The following is a 17785-nucleotide window of genomic DNA, read 5'->3' on the forward strand; positions in this document are numbered from 1 at the left end:
TGCTGAAGACAACCCTTGGACATAGGGCCAAATTATTCACTGAATTGAGTTCCACTGTCTTGGAAAAAGAATTTCTCTGTTGTGTTTGTTTGGTACAGCTAACTATACTCCCATGTAGCCATACCAAGAGATCTAGAAGTGTCAGTCCTGAGACAAATAGCATCTGTATTTAGAAAAAAAAACATGACAAAAAAGGCTAATGTTGAACCAACCCACTTACTAAAGCCTTTCAGCATCTTTTGTCATATGAGTAAAACCAGCCTACATATAAAACAAATTCTATAGTAGAATGCAAAAAGTTGGTGTAAAAAAAATCTGGGAAGAGCTTTAAAGTTGTAGTTAAAGTATATACTATTCAGAAAAGATAAAGGCTCTAAAAGAGAAGATGGTAGGTTTTAAACATCAGTTAAACAGCATATTAAAACCTGCAATATTTAAATAAAACAGAACAAGATGACGTTCTACATGTCTATCAGCAGATCTGGTAGACTTACCAGTATTCTGGAGCAATTACCAGGAAAGAAGTCCCTGTAATCCCCAAAGAGCTGCAGTAGCATTTCATCAGACCCAAATCAAACAATTATATTCTAGATTTTAGAAATTAGCATAGAGAATTTTAGCAACAAAAAATGCTTATCCTTTCCTCTGGATTTTTAAGGGAGATAACAGAAATCATATCTTTAACAGATAGCTTGGCAGAAAGTGGGAGAACTGTTGACACAAGATTTCTGAAGATCTTGCACAAGGGAATGCCATTGACAATTAGTTCTTCCCCTCCAAAAATAACATTTTGCCCCTAGGATCCTGTAATTAGTGTAAATTCTGATCTTTAAGAGGGGACATATGCCCCTATAATCATCCCTGCCTTGAAGTCATACCTTCTAATTACCTGCTCAAGGCTACAGATTCTTTTTTAGCCTATGAATTTTTTTGATGCATCTATTTTTTTTATGCACCTATAATCAAAAATGTTAGGAATTGTTCATTAATAAATACAAATTTTATATAGAATTACTAATTGAATGTTGTAATGCCTAATGATCATATAGGCTATAGCTAAACTGGACATAACAAGCTTTTGCTACTATAGACTAATGCCCTACAGGCTAATTAAAGTCAAGAAGTACTACTCTACTGAAGGAATAACAATGGACCCCATATTTTATTCTCCTTTTTAATATAGGTTAATGGTCATTACCCAAAAAAAATCCAGCCTAATCCCCCCCTGACAGTCTAATTTATGGTGTATAAAAATTATTTATGGCATTAATCCTGTCTAAGCTAATTACAAAGGTAAAGTTTACATTAACAAACTATTCAGGTAGCTAAGAAATAAACTTACCTCTACAGTCAGTATTACACTCTGAATCCAAATTTAATATGCATTTGCATTAGAAATGAACTTTACCCCCACCTCCCTAATGTGCAACTATATACCCTGAATTAGAATATACCCTAAATTTGTATATATTGGGTGAGGGGGGGGGGTAAAGTTCATGTCTGACACAAATGAATGTTAAATTTGGATTAAGGATGTAATTCTGACTATAGTGGTAAGTTTATTACTCAGCTACCTGAATAGTCCATTCATAGCCTATTACACATCATAGACTAGGTACTTTCTAAAACACATTTTTTTTTGCAGTCTAGAACTAGGTAAGCTTCATCTGTGATTGAGCACAAATTTACCAAAATATTAGGCTAGGCTATTTGGAACAGTTTTAGCAACAATATAGCTAATAATGGCAGGAAACGTGATAAGTTGATATGTAACCATGATGTTAGGAAAGAATATGGAGGAAAGAGGGTAGGGGTAGAGTAAAGCATTGTTCTTTCAAGAGCATGGTAGGGGAGACAATGCAGCCATTGGGACAACATCAGTTTTGGGATATTAGTGAAGGTTGGATTAGACAACACTATCCAACTAGTAGTTCTATTTGCAGACACCATTGTTTCAGGTGCAGTTGACTTCATGCTCTTGACTTACTAAAAGTTAAGATAAGTTTAATAATCAATTTTTACCTATGTGATTGTATGGATGAGTAGGGTTAAGGCCTCATTCAAGTGCTGGTCTATATTAATCACTAATTTAGGAAAACAGTCTTCCTTTTCTCCTTCTGTCTCTTTTCTCATGTATATTCATTAAAATTTGTAACCTCCACCTTGCTTGCATTCCATTGTTGACACTGGTAATTTGGTACTTTTGAGCCATATTAATGTTTTTTTGTTTTTTTTCAAAATTTAGGAAATGTATTTGCATATCTTCAAAACCTTATAAAATGGAATTGAGCAAAGTTATGAAGCTGAAAACAATTTTGCTGTACTTCAATTAAGCAGAAGATCTATTTTGCAAGGTTTCACTTTTATAACATGCATATTTTTAAAGGTCATCAAAGGTCAGGGTCCCTTAGAGGGAGGAGTGGAGGTAGTTGCTTCAAAACACCTTCCCAGGACATATGTTAGTCTGTAGATTCATTGCTGAACATTTCATTTTCCTAACCTAAACCCTTTCTGAGATAGCAAGAAGTCAATTAGCCAGAATGTTACCCAAAATTCTACTCAAATAACAGGAATTGCATTTTCAGAACTAAAGGCAGAAAAAAAGCAACTAGTAACTGAAAATTAAGGTAAAATGTTGTTTTGTCAAAATTCATTAAGTATAGACCTGTCATGTAGACAAATTTCAGGGCCCTCTAAAGGGAGAAGGAGTGGAGGTTGGTACTTCAAAATAATTTCCTGGGACATACTTTAGCCTGTAGACCCATCCCTGAAAGTTTCATTTTCCTAACCTAAACCCTTTCCCAGATAACAAGAAGTCAATTAACTAGAATTTTACCAAAATTAGTAATAATTCATACAATGTCACAACCTGGGCTTACAGCCTACCTAGGTTGGGACCCATCCAAAAATGACACTTTTTTTTAAGTTGTTTCACTGACAACTTCTAATTCCTAAGAATGAAAGAGTAAGCCAGTACAATTATGTTGAGCCAAAGATATTAAGAGAAGGTTAATTAGTGTCCCAACATGGGCTGGTTTCCCCTAGCCTAGAAAAGGTAAGCCTCCTTTAGTTTTCTAAAATTGTTTTGAGAAGCCAAGAAAAGATCTAAAAACTATTTAAGGTTGATTTTTCAGAGGTATTTCCCAAAAGTTGTAACCTATATTAGCTCAAATTCTTGGAGGGACATTTTCATGACCATATAGCTTACCCAGGCAGCATTCAAAAACAAAATGAAATCCTATGAAAGAAAAATATTATTTAACATCAAAACCAACTTGATTTTCATCCTTAGCTTTCCTCAAAATAGAATCCACAGCTTGATCTATTTCATTTTTCCTTAATGTCATTTTCCCAAATCCAATTCCAACGTTTGCCAAACTGTTACACACATTCAAAAATGAATTGACGAAAATGGTGTAGAGAGGATGCAAATTATTATTGTTTTTATAGATGCCTCTATTCTGCAAGGGGAGGGCTGTCTGTGAAATACTAATTATGTCGACCGTAGATGCAAGACGATTGCAGTGTGTTCAAGCATTCGATGATTGATTATCCGACAAGCAAGATTGCTTATCCTTAGCGTTTCACGAGATGCAAACGACGCCAGAGGCTAGTAGGAACACTTCTTTAAACGGAATGAATTAAGTTGCGTTCGAATCACATTCCAAGTTGACTGAAACCAGCATTCTGACGTTTTATTTGTGATTCCGAGTTAACTTTTAGCGTTCGATTTGTAAAAGTCGACTGAAAGTTAATGAAAAGTTGACTTTTAACAACTTTTACATTTTGTACGTTCGTCTCAAGTTAACTCGGAAAGAGGGCAAAAGTTTCAATTATAGGTAATCATGGAGTATGTGTTCAGATGGATTCAGGATGAAGGCACCACTTTTGTGTACCAGTGTGGTGAGTTATTGAGCCAGATTTTTTGTTATTGGCTAGGTTGCACTAAAATAGACTTAGAAACTATGTTATTATCCTTGTTAAAACTGGCTTTTTTCTTGTGTGGGTGGGTGGGTTTTATCTTTTACTGGGTGGGGGGATAGGTAGATAATAAAATGGTTAAGAAAAAACTTATAAAGTTATTGCAATATTAGTTAAAGTTACTGCAAAGCTACTTGAGCAATTATTTCAGAGCTGGGTATCCTAATACAATTTGTGTGGCCAGAAGTTTAATTGTTAGATTGCAAATTGTGATTTTCATTTGTCTTCTTTTCGTCATTCCATTCAAGATGCCTTTGATATTTTTTTTTTTTATTGTGATGGATTGTCTTAATGCTCTGGAAAGGTAAAATATTTCAATTGCATAGGATAGGTAAATTCCAGTAGGCTAATCAATTTAAAGTCCTAAATTAGCAAGGGAAGCGTTTAGTTGACTAAAAAATCACTTATATACAGTGATTTTTTTTTAAATCACTGTATAATTGGGGTTCTTTGAACTCAAATTATACAGCCCTGTTTTTGGCCCCCTTTAGCCTGTATCCAGTTCCTGATTGCCATTTAGTCCAAATTGAATTTTTTCTGTTACTCATTTCTTGTCAATATTGCTAAGGGGTCATACTTAAGCACTAGAGAAGTATGCAGCTCTGCTTTACTTTAGCACCAACCCTCCTAATATGGAAATCTAAGGCTGAAATTGCATATTTCCTATTGATTCTGCCAATCTATACCTCAACCATAGTACCTGATAATTGAAGCAACTGTGGCAAAACAAGAACTGGAAAAATAAGTAGGCTAAAAGGTGGCAAAATACATTTAAAATTTGGGCTATATATTAGCAAATTAGGCAGGTCGGGAGTAAATTTTTTGTTTTTTTCATATTTTGACTTAAAAATAAAGTGAATATACTACTTGATGCCTTTTTGTATGTTCTTTACAGATATAATTGCTTATGTATATATATATATAATATAATAATATAATATAAGATATATAATTGATATAATATACAGATATAATTGCTTATGGGTTTGTTCCAGCTGATGGTTTTTCAGTAACTGCAGTTACTGCATGGTAACTGCCCATTTTTAACTGCAGTAGAGCCAGTGGGAACAGCACAGTAACTTGACTAGCAGTAGCATCATTTTCAAATTAAATACACGTGTTCAAATTTAAGGGACAGTTTAATGCTGATTAGTATATTTTTTTTTTAATTCCTGCTGTTTCAGAGCATTTAGAGAGGTTCTAAGCCAACCATGGGCATTTGGCTGTCACAAATGATTTTGCTCAAATGAGTTGGTGAAAAATAAATAGAAAATATAAATTTTCTCTTTTTTTATTATTTCAAGACTAGAATATCACAAAGCTGAGCATTCACATAGCTTGATTGTATTTTAAGCAAATACAATCCCTGATGGAGTTTTGTTGATACCTGTCTTAAATTGATTTGTGTAAATAAAATGGGCCTATAGCATTTATAGGACAGTAGTGGGACAACTATAGCAATTTTTTTCAAATAATTATTGTTCTCTGGTCAAATTTGTGTTCCTTGCTAAGTGGTAGGCACTTTGGGTTGGAACGCTTTGTCCAAGATGTATAGGTTTAATTCCTGGCATTGCCAGTTTATTTGGTTTTGGATAGGGGTTGGTGATATGACTAACCTCAGCTAGAATTGGCCCAACTTTAAATGAGTACAGATGGAAATCTAGGGACAGTAAGGAGGAAGGGCATGCAAGAGAATAGGCTGGCTGGTCCTTAGCTTCCTATTGCACTACCTGGCTAAAGGACCACCAGGTCCTTTACTGGCCTACTGACTTAGCCATGGAAACTTTCTTTCAAACCCATTAAATATAAGTAGAAATGAAGAATACCAGTGTGATGGTCCTTCCATTTCCCTGAAATGTGGATGTATGGACAAATTTGTGGATCATGAGAGATAGCTTGTGAATGTAATGGGGGTGAATGTTCTGCAAGATTTAAAAATGTATGACAGTTGCTCAGGTTGGCAACTGAACACAGAAGTATAATTTTGTTATTTGTTTTTCTTTGTGGCTATTATGCTTATTTAATGTCAAGTATTTTAAAGTTAATCTCCTTTATTTTGTTTTTAATTGCCATGGCCCTAGGGCTTAAATACAATAAAACCTACTTATATCCATTGATTTTCTTTAAATAGATAGGAGTTCTGTGTGTCCTAGCTTCAGTAAATTTAAATGTAATTGTGAGACCAGGGATTACAAAGTAGGTGAAAACTTGCAAATGGACCTCTGGTATCAATAAAAATTTGTAAGAAATGGATATCAATTTAAAGATTAAAAAAAAACTGTTAGAAAACAAAGAAGACTAATGAATAAACAAAAGTATCCCTTTACAACCATTTAATGAATTGTCACAAATATTGGTCACCCTTAAGATTGAAATGAACAAAGCTTCAATTATGAATCCATTTTCCTTTAAACAGACTGAAGGGGCAAACCTCCAAGCTTTGACAAATTCAATCTCACTTTTGGGCAATCTCACCTTTCCTTTTCAAAGGAAACTTTCTTTGGATGTTTCCAATCCAATTAAAAACAACAGGGACAGCATCAGGTACAAGTGATCTTCTACTTAGCCTACATACCAAAGGGAAAAACATGCATCTTTATACTATAATTTACCTCCAACCTGCCTAATGTGTAAATATATAGCCAAAATTATGTAGTTCCAATGTATTCTGTCACCTGTTACCTTTTCCGCCATTCTTGCTTTGTTGCAATTGCTTCAATTAACAGGGCGTTAAAGGTTGAGGGATAGATTGGCAGAATCAACAGGTAACATGTAACTTCAGCTATATATTTCTATATTAGGAGGGTTGGGGGTAAAGTAGAGCAGGACTGCATGTAAAATTATGTAAGCTATAATTATTGTGCAATTATAAAATCGGTTTTCTTAACATATTTTTCTCTAGGCCTACAGGTCCTTTCTTTGGTTTATGCCACATCAAACATTGTATTCCAAGAGAAAAATAAGTAGCAACAAGCTATATATATACAAGCACATATTATTTATCAATGAGGACTCTAGTGCTTATCTGTGACCCCTCAGTAATATTGACAAGAAATGAGCAACAGACAAAATGAAATTTAAATGGCTATCAGAAACTGGATACAGGCTTAAGGGGGGTAAGAAAAAACAGGGCTGTATAATTGAAGTTCAAAAATAGGTGGTGAGTTTTTAGTGGAATAAATATTTCCCTAGCAAATTTCAACTATAGGTCATGAAAGGAGATTAATGTGAAGCTTGATCATTTTTAAAGAATAATATGCACATAAAGAAAGAGAGTATAGCCTAGAGGGTTGTATACTCAACCATGCAGCTTGCCAAGACAATTTTAAGCTCCCATTATAAACTATGCACTCATAGCAGCAAATAGCAGCTACATCAGGCTAAAGGACCAATTACTACAACTTATCTTGAGGTTTTTGTGCAAGTCAACATGGGATTTGTGTTTTATTTTGGTGAGAATAGAAAAAGCATAAAAGGCGTTTCTGACTTAAATTCCATACTTTACTCATTGTCAGACCTTTTGCCACTGTTGAAGAAGCAGCAAGCAAATTCAAGTGTTTTGACTCCCTAGGTAGGCTAGTTTGCTTTATACAGGCATTTTAGCTAATATCTTACCTCATAATGGCAATTTTAAAAAGCAATTTTTTTGCCCCTGTATAATTAGAGCATATCTAAAATTTGAAGGATGTTTTTTACCAGACAGATAAAAGGTAAAATTCTAGTTGAGTTACTTCTTGCTATCTCAGAAAGAAGTTAGGTTAGGAAAATGAAACTTTCAGGGATGGGTCTATAGGCTAAAGTATATCCTGGGAGGGTATTTTAAAGTACCCACCTCCACTTCTTCTCCCTCTACAGAGCCCTAAAATTTGACTCCATGACAGGTCTATACCTATTGAAATTTTGACAAAACAACATTTTACCTTAATTTTCAGGTACCATTTGCTTTTTCTCTGCCTTTAGTTCTGAAAATTCAATTCCTTTTATTTGAGTAGAATTCTGAGCCATATCAACATTTTTTTTTTCAAATTTAGGAAATGTTTTTTCATATCTTTAAAACCTTATAAATTGGGATTGAGCAAAGTTGTTAAGCTGAGAACAACTTTGTTGTACTTCATTTCAGCAGAAGATCTATTTTGTAAGGTTTCACTTTTATAACACAGATAGCCTATTTTTGAAGGTCATCAAGGGTCAGGGCGCTCTAGAGCAAGAATGAGTAGAAATATCTACTTTGAAATACCTTCCCAGGACATACTTTAGCCTGTAGACCCATCCCTTAAAGTTTCATTTTCCTAACCTATCCCCTTTCAGTGATATTTCAGAGAAAATTTCAGTGATATTTATATCACTCATATATTTCTCATATTTTATATCACTTTATATTTCAGTGATATTTTTCAGAGAAAAATAATTCAAATTTTTTCTCAAAAGAAGCTTGATTTTTAAAAATAAATGTATGTTTAAAAGAAAGCAACTGACATCATATGAAATCCAATAAAAAAAAAATTCATGGAGAATAAATAATATCTGCCAAATATTTAACCTATTGTGAGGTGGCATAAAAGATTATTTCTAAATTTAGAAAACCCAGTGTTATGGCAACAACAGTATGGCAAATCAACAGGAATTGTCTTTTCAGAACTAAAGCCAGAGAAAAAAAAAACTGATAACCCACAATTTCAGGACCATTTAGAGGGAAAAGAAATGGAGGTAGGTACTTCAAAATACTTTCCTGGGACATACTTCAGCCTGCAGACACATCCCTGAAAGTTTCATTTTCCTAACCTAACCTCTTTCAAAGATAGTCAAAAGTAGCCAAAGTAAAATTTTGCCCCTACTTTATGTTAAAAATCTAGTTTAAACAGCAATCTCAATGAATACAGACTATATAACTAGGGAAAAGTGTAAAATTGGTGCAAACAGTATTACTGGCTTTCATATAAAGTGAATATACCACTTGATGCCTGTTTTAATGCTGTTTACATATATAATAAATGCTTTTACTGCAAATTCAGATTTAAACAATTTTTGGCCTCTTAAAAATGACCTAAATATGGGGTATAAAAAATCTGTAATAGATTAGAAACAAATTTGGGCTATATATTTGCACATCAGGGGGGGTGGGGGTAAAGCATAGCAAATATTAAATAAGTAAACTAATCTTTGCCATATTTTTTTATGTGTTTGTGCACATTGAATTTTAATGAGAAGAGAAATCACCAGTGCAACAGCACAAACATAAAAAAAAATACACCAATGGTTAGTTTACGTATTTAATATATGCTATGCTTTACCCCCCACCCCTTGATGTACAAATATATAGCCCAAATTTGTTTCTAAGCTATTACAGATTTGTAATGACCCCACATATAGGTCATTTTTAAGAGGTCAAAAAGTGCTTAAATCTGAATTTGTGGTAGAAGCAATTATTATATTTATAAAGAGGATAAAAAAGGGCATGGAGTGGTATATTCACTTTATTTGAAAGCCAGTAATACTGTTTGCACCAATTTTACTGGGAAAAGAAGCCAATAATTTTTAGTTTTTAACTAACCTATAATATAAAGTTACAAACCAACCTATAATTTTTAATTTTTTCAACTAAAATTATAGGTTGGTTTAGAAACTAAGCCTGTTAGATTTGGTAATATTAGAATAACTCACCAATGTGATAGCTGCCTTCCTGAGAATCAACGTTTTTAACAACATAAAATTTTTCTTTTCATTCCTTATTAAGCTTAGCCTATGCAAGATAGGCCTAGAACACCAAAAACCCTTTAAATCCTAAGGAATATGCATGTAAGTGACCTGTAAGATTACTTACAGGTCACTGAAAAGCTAAGATTATTTCCACTAGGCCTATTAACAATTTCCTTGTCTTTTCTTTAGACTAAACAATTTCATATTTCTAAATTTTTCGCCATTGAAGCGTTCGATTCGCAATTCTGTGTTGACTTTCTAGGTCAACTTTTTACTAAATAAAACGGCAGCAGAGAAAAAAGTCAACTTTTAAGTTGACTTTTTCGAGTCGATTCGAACGCAACTTTAGTTGTCGGAAGAGTTACGCTTGCTAACCCTGGAAAGCGCAGGATTACTGAGGATAACCGGTATTTGTTTAGCCTAAAACTATGGAGAATAGGTGATTGGGTCCCAATGCTTTCCTTTTTGCTGGAGATATCTGTGCAGTTACTTGCAGGTAACGGCAAGTAGTAGGTAACGGAAATTACTGTGCAGGTAACGGCAAGTAGTGAGAAATTGATGTGGAATGCGCTTTCGAACTTGACGGTTTGTGCTATAAAAGTGGGAAATTGATCGGAAGACATAGAAAAAAAGCAGTCGAATTCTTTTCAGCGCAAGCAATTCCAAATGCCAAAGAAAGGCTGCAGCCGTTGACCAGAATATCGACACGGTTTGCTTCGTGGTCTAACAAAATGGAAGATATTCTCGATATAATTAAATTAGTGAATGGCTTTGAACAAAAGAATATTTCCCTTCCGCGTTTTGTTATTTTTGAACCGGATGAAGTGCTAGACATTCTAAACGAAGTAACAGCTAATCTGACACGGAGATTGAACAAACTGTGTGTAAAGTTTGATAGCCTCCTCTTTGGCGTCTATATTCGGATTTCGACGTGATGGCAGTGGTAGGTTCGGATCACTTGCCTGTTATGGCTACTTTTGAGTGTGTTAGTTCTAAAAAAAACTAGCGGCTAATAGTGATAGGGAAAAAAACGCAGGGAAACTGAGGATTTAGGGATTAGAAAGGCACTGAAAGTAACAGAAGAGAAAGAGAAAAATTTTCAAAGTATGATGACGAGTGAAGAAGTTCAGCAGGAATTAGAGAAATGTTTGGTTTTACTAGGTGATGGAAAAATAGAGGAATCGTTAGCATTAGTTAACGATGTTGTACATGAGGTAGGTTCAAAATTAAATTGCAAAGTTAAGAATGATATTAAGAATGGATATTTTGAAAATGATTGCAAGTTGACCTGAATATCGACACGGTTTGCTTCGTGGTCTAACAAAATGGAAAATATCCTCGATATAATTGGAGATTGAATATTTTTGAACCGGATGAAGTGCTAGACATTCTAAACGAAGTAACAGCTAATCTGACACGGAGATTGAACAAACTGTGTGTAAAGTTTCCCAATCCTGTGGGAACCGCCTTACCTACTAATGCAACTAGCACCTTTAACCCAAGACTATCATATGCCATCGTCGTAAAAAACCATCTGAAAGATCTTTTGGGCCCGGATACACGGAAGAAGTATCTTGACTCTCTGTGCAGCAGCTCTAGGTCACGTATCGTGGAGCTGAAGCCAGGAAAGTTTGAATGGAGAGTAGTTCTGAGTAACGAGAATGCTGCCAAATCACTTGCCAAGGCAGTGGGTAACAGTTATTCAAATATAAGTACAAAACTAAAAATCCCAGCGCTTTTCGGTATAATCCGACATGTCCTACAGGAACTTCTGCGGATGAACTTAGGTCTGTTATACCGAACTGTGTAAATGCCCAAAAACGGGTAGCACTCGCTCGTTTAAACTAAAATTTGACAGCGAAAGTTATTTGTCATCTAGAATGTTTAACTCATCAGCATAATCTAAATCCCGAACCGTTTTCTTCCCCATTTGATCCCAAGCTCTTCCATTGCTTTTCATGTGCTACTCAAGACAAAATCTGTCAGAATGATCAACATAAATGGGGATAGAACACAACCCAATTTAGTTCCTCACAAACTTGCTTAAATTCTCATCCTGGAGTCAACCAGCTTCATAGCCTTGAAAAGTAGTTACCCTTCTGAATTTCAACTTTAGATTAACCCTAGAAAGTACTGGATGAATACCAATAACAGAACTCCTATATACCCTAGTATCTTGTATTGCTCCTGCCAGTCTTCTGTTTTAGGATGACAAAATCGATAAGGTTAGCTGTCTTACCATCGTGTGGACATCATGTCAACTTATGCTGTATTGGTTATAGCTAGATTGTCATACCTACAAAATTGCAGCAGTATGTAGTCATTACTGTTTTCTTTTTCTATACCAAATTTATCTAGGTTAGGATACCATCTATCACTATTTCTACCAGCTTGGGCCTTAAAATCCCCTAATAAAACATCATATTTCTACCTAGGATCCTGTCTATTTTTCCGTAACTGTAAGAAAAATTCAGCTGAGTCACTTTTATCTCCGTCAGTTGGTTTTTGAGGGGCATACACTAATATGACTGACATCCTGCGCTGTTTAGTCATAAAATGAGTGATTAGTAAAATATTATTAACACCTTCCCAACCTAAAAGGACCAAGTACATTGCTTATTCATCATGAGCCCTACTCCCTGCGTATGCACCCCATCCTTACTACGTGAATAAATAAATTCTGTATCACCTATTTTTATGTTTCCTACCCCCGGGATATGGGATTTTTTAAACTCCAGATAAGTCCAGTTCGAAACGTCTGAATTTGTCAGTCAAAATGTCAATTCGATAGTTATTTTTTGACGCCGTGACATTCCAAGTTGCAATTTTCATATTTTTTAAATGGTTGAAATTATTTTTTACCTCAGGAAAAGCAATGGTCCCTGAACCAGTGCAGGACGGGAACAGACACATCTTCTCGGTTCAACACCGATGCGCTTAAACGGGCTTAGAACCGGACTACAACAAGTCCCTGAGGCCTCCAGTTGAATAGAGGCTTTGTGCGATCCTGGGACCAAATTGGGCAGAATATAGTTTTCAGCACTTGTCAATCCTCGTCTATCACCAAGAGTCAAAATCCTGCACAGACAATCTGAGGCCTATAGCCTCCAATTCACTATATATTCATGCCTACGAAAATTATGCAGCCTTCTGGAAGCAGCCCATAGTAGATAAATTAGTTAGGAAGAGGTTTTTCAGCCCAAAAACGCCCACCAAAACAGACTAAGTGCAGAAGAATTATCCATTTGTTCGAATCCCATGCGAATACTATGTTGTTCACTAGGCTATAATCTCCTCAAGCGACGTCACTCCTCAAGTGGGAATAGATTTGGCCGCAAGGTCCCCAGTCTCGCGGGTATCTTGGCAGCATCAAGGTAGCTCTGCACAGGCCGTTACCCATAGATCTGAGTCTTACGCCTTGCCACAGCTGTCCTCCTATAGAGGATTCCTCACGATGGAGTTTTGTGTCACCATGCAATTTAACCCATTGCTTGAGGAAAGTTTGTAACTATCTGGACATGTCCAAATACCGGTGGGACCTTCTGAGCGTGCATTCTAGGGGCCTTCTTACTCTCCTGACTGTATTTACGGTCGTCAGGCAAGGGTGCCCCAGTTTCTATCACGAAACCCCGAGGAAAAGGCCCTCCCCTGGGTTCAAACCTCCTATGGAGGTACCTTACATATCTGTGGTGCCTTCCCCTATCCACCACCTAGGGACGTGTTGTGGGGCCTGAGGGAGCCCCTATTGAGCATTAGAATCAGTATGTACATCATTTTATGATATTAATTCAAAAACTGCAAGGATGAGCGACAAGAGACGCATTCTTCCTCCGCAAAACGCAATCCTCAGTTTTCAGCAGATGTGTGCTCTATGTGAATATAGGGTTAGGCAGGGGCCGTCACATCCCTCAGTCTCCAATCCTTATGCTGAAGTTTAACTTTCAAAGTTAAAATTCTTTCCGCTAAATACTAGTTTAATTCCAAAGTAAAGAGGCGGGTTGCCACCTACCATGCAAAAAAAAAAAAAACAATAAGTAAATTTTTAGTAAATAATTTTTAAATTTCACCAAAGCTTGTATTTAAAAATTTCTGAGTTTGTTGATTATATTTCTAAGGCTAAAATACAAATTTAGAAGTTCAAAATAGACATTCAGCTCCTAATTGAAACTTTTTGATTTTTACTAAAGCTCGTGTTAAAGGATTTCCGACACTGTTTATTAAAAATGTGTGGCTCATATTACAATATACCAGCACAAAATCAAGAGAAATCGATTATAGTTTTCACAAACGGCGTGTCTGATTTTCGAAAAAAAATATTTCCAGCCCACAATTTAATTAGTTTAATTTCCATTGGTATGGTCATCCTTGTATATCCACTCGTTTTAGTTTTATTAATTGCCAAATTATCTTATACTTTTGCCAACTGAAAACATTACTTCAACAAACTGAACAAATTGTTTTAAAATTATCAGCTGATACTTTTAGAATAAATATCACTTATTTATTCAGTGTATAACACTGTTTTTAGTAAAGGTCAGATAGCATTCTGACCTTGAGTATGGTTGGGTTGAGATATGCGTGTTAGTCAGCCCTCATTCCATTCAACCCCACAGAACTCAACCCCGATTTAATTAAGCCTTAATAAACCCAAATTCATGCAACACAACCCCATATCAACCCAACCCCGTGCAACACAACCTTCATTTAACTCTTTTCAATGTAATTCAACCTTCATTCAATGTGATCCTTGTTTAACTCAAAACTAAATCGGATCAACTTCACACAACTCAACCCCGTACGAAAAAAAATCCTGTAAGACGTCACTAAGTACCCATATCAACCCAACACTGTGCAACTCAACTTTCATTTAACTCAACCCACATTCAATTAGATCGTCGTTCAACTCAAAACTGAATCGGATCAACATCACACAAATCAACCCCATACAAAAAAAAAAAAAAAAAAAAAAAAAAAAAAAAAAAAAAAAAAAAAAAAAAAAAACTCAAGACGTCACTTGAGCACTTGCGCGCAAAAATCTATGGCCGGCGTTTTATCAAGTTTTAATCAGTGCTGATAAGAAACTCAAAATTTGATCATCGCTTTGCTTGCAGCTTCTACCTTATATTACGGTTGTCCCTAGCATAAGACATGGGCGGATCTAGGATTTTTTTTTAGCGGGGGCAGTGGAAATGGTCGTAAATTTAATCTAAAATCTTGTAAGGGTTAAAGTTCTAATGAAACTGTTGAAATTATGAGAATATTGATACAACAATAATAAGTAATAAAAACTACCCACCATAAAAACAGCTGTTTGCCATTTATAAAAGAAATACATGATGTTTAATATTTTCATCTGTACCGGCTAAAAAAAAAAAAAAAAAAAAAAAAAAAAAAAAAAAAAAAAAAAAAAAAAAAAACACATAATTGTTTTCCTTCTATTATAAACCATTAAAAAAAATATGTTTCTTATATGATTACTCTGACCTTTGAAGGACTATTTCGACTCATATACTTAGTTTTAAGGGCATTCTTATACGAACTTTTATGAAAGTTTAGATATTTCTAGAGTTTGGCCTTTATTTTAATGTTTTAGGATAGATGATAAGTCATATAACGGAGAGCTTTAATTAGATGAAAATAGGAAATAAAGTGGCCATCATTTGTTCGCCGAAATCCAAAACGTAAAGAAATAATATGTATCCACTTCTCATATTTACTTTCTATTATATAAATCCCCCTAAAAACAACAATGTTGAGATAACCACCCGCTTCGCAAGAAAAGCAAACCCAAATTTTATGACAGCAAAAAAAAGCAATGATATCAATTTCTTCACCTATGCCATAGCAAGACTCGAAAACAAATTTTGACAGTAAAAAGCATTTTAAATATTAATTTTTCAGCCCCGTTGTGACAACACAATCCTGAAACATCATTTTGACAGCCTAAAGAAGTTAGGAATTTAAATTTCCCCTCCTTGTTATTACAAAAGGAAGATTTTCACCTCCCAGTGGGCTTTTGTGGTAATACGGACAGATTCTCTTGATAAATGTAAATTTAATTAAATACTTTTATGCGATATGCGTCAGAAGTAAAATCTAACAGAGACCACACAAAGTATCTGAAACTTTGTTTCAAACTTGTTTGCAAAAAGAAACAGTCTTAACAATCAAAAACTTATTAATAACTCAACTATTGAAAGGCATTTACAAAAAATTACTTTTTTCATCCTAACCCTATCCAGAGCAAGCTGTCCCAATCCCAAATCCACCATTACCTCAAGGGGGGCACGCCTACCCACACCCCCACCTGGATCCGCCACTGGCATAAGATCATATCTGAAATTTTGATAATTTTACAGGGTTTATGCTCGAAGTAAAACAAAGATTTTGTTAGACTTATTGGGGAGATATTTCTGTGCAAGAATATGGGCGAGAAAAAATGTATTAAGTTAAAACTAAAAAGAACTAAGCTAAGCATTGCAATTATTGAAATGCGATCAATTAATCACTCGTTTTGAGTGTCAATTATTTGTTTTGTCCTATATAGAAACATTTTCCACAATATACCTTCTCTTTCCTCATCTACGATAAATTTTGACAGTCTTCTGCCGACATATTTCACAGCATAACTTACCTATTTAGGGACGACTGCAGGGTGCAAACAGATTATTTTTATTCACACTTAAGGACCAAGAGTGCAAATATTGAAGTAAATTAATTTAACGGTATTAACGTCAGTAAATTCTTTGAGGAATTAAGTCGTAACATAAACAAATTATTCAATTTGCCATCCAACGCTCTTTCCGAGTACAATAATTGCTACCATGAAATTGCGTTTTTTTTTGTTTTTTTTTAATGTGCTTTATGAACCAACTCGTGATGAGAAAAAAGTAGAAAAAATAATACAAACCATCAAAATCAGCAAAGTTGTGCACATGGTCTATGCAATTACTATTTTTCAGTGTTATAATGATACAAGAATGTTTAAAATATATTTTCTTGTCAATTAAGTGCAACTGCCACTCTAGCCTTAAGAGCTCTTAGAGGGATAGCCATGTTTTTACTTTGGGAATTTCAGTTTGACTTAAGTTTGAGTTGCTTCTTCTTTTTAATTTCAGCTTGTTTTAGAATTCATCGCAGAGATTAGTATCTGTTACCTTTATGTTTGTTTTGAACATCTATTTTAATTTCGTCTTGAGGTTCATTTATTCATTCATAGTCATTTCAGTTTGTTCTAAGCTTGAATCATTTGACGATTTTATTTCTGTTCGTTTTAGGTTTTGATATGGCTGTTCGAAAAAACCTTGATTGGATAACGTATTTTCTTATTAATGACTATATGTGATTTTGATTTCATCAAACACCATTTTCTGATCCTTGATTGCACAAACCTATTAGTTAACTCACTCCTCTGTACTTGTCCAGACAAACCACAAAACTGGAATAAACAGGCTGAGTTACATTTTTCAATGACATTATTGAATTGTGAATTCACACTGGAATCGAGTTGTATCAGAAAAGGTTCAGTTCACAATGGGGGAGGATTTCCAAAAGGCTGAGTTGAATGGAAATGAGTTACATGAGATTGAGTAACATGGGGTGAATTATAAGGGTGATTAACTTAAGAAGGGTTTCAGTTGATTTGGTTGAACTGAAGGAGGATTAAGTGGAATTGAATGAACATCGACTTTAAGGAGGTTGAGTTACATGGGGGGCTGAATGAAATGGGCCTGTGACGCATAGGTGGTTGAGTTGGATGGTAAAGAGTTAACTGAGGGAGATGAACAGGATTGAGTCAAATGAGGCTCCATTGCCAGGGGGCTGGGTTGAACATGGGTTAAGATGCATTTCATTTGAGATGTACAAGGTTTGAGTTAAATGGGATGGAGTTGGTATGGATTGGTTGGATGGAGTTGGTTGGATTGGTATTTGTAATTATTCAAGAAGTGCTAAAAACTAATGAAAACAAAGAAGAAGCATGAGAGAGGTACAAAGTTTCAGCTAAATGCTAAACTGTGCTCAACTAGAAACACTGTTTTATATTGTTTTACAGCAGAAGTTTCACTGCAAATTTGCAAGTAGTCATTACCACTACCAACAAAACTGA

At 35.0% G+C, this 17785-nt stretch overlaps 1 protein-coding gene and 1 long non-coding RNA gene across 2 annotated transcripts in view; both read right to left on the bottom strand.

Annotated features, from left to right (window-relative positions):
* LOC136031136 (E3 SUMO-protein ligase RanBP2-like) overlaps positions 1 to 3419 on the bottom strand; it is a gene marked incomplete in the record, with an annotated part of 74307 nt that extends 70888 nt beyond the window's left edge. Inside the window, 1 exon segment of the mRNA XM_065710454.1 lies at positions 3276 to 3419. Within this exon segment, the coding sequence (XP_065566526.1) occupies positions 3276 to 3347 (72 nt within the window).
* LOC136031143 (uncharacterized) overlaps positions 1 to 17785 on the bottom strand; it is a 343784-nt gene that overhangs the window by 310507 nt on the left and 15492 nt on the right. The window lies entirely within an intron of this gene.

The sequence above is a fragment of the Artemia franciscana genome, chromosome 9 (genome assembly GCF_032884065.1).
Source record: "Artemia franciscana chromosome 9, ASM3288406v1, whole genome shotgun sequence".
Taxonomy (NCBI): domain Eukaryota; kingdom Metazoa; phylum Arthropoda; class Branchiopoda; order Anostraca; family Artemiidae; genus Artemia; species Artemia franciscana.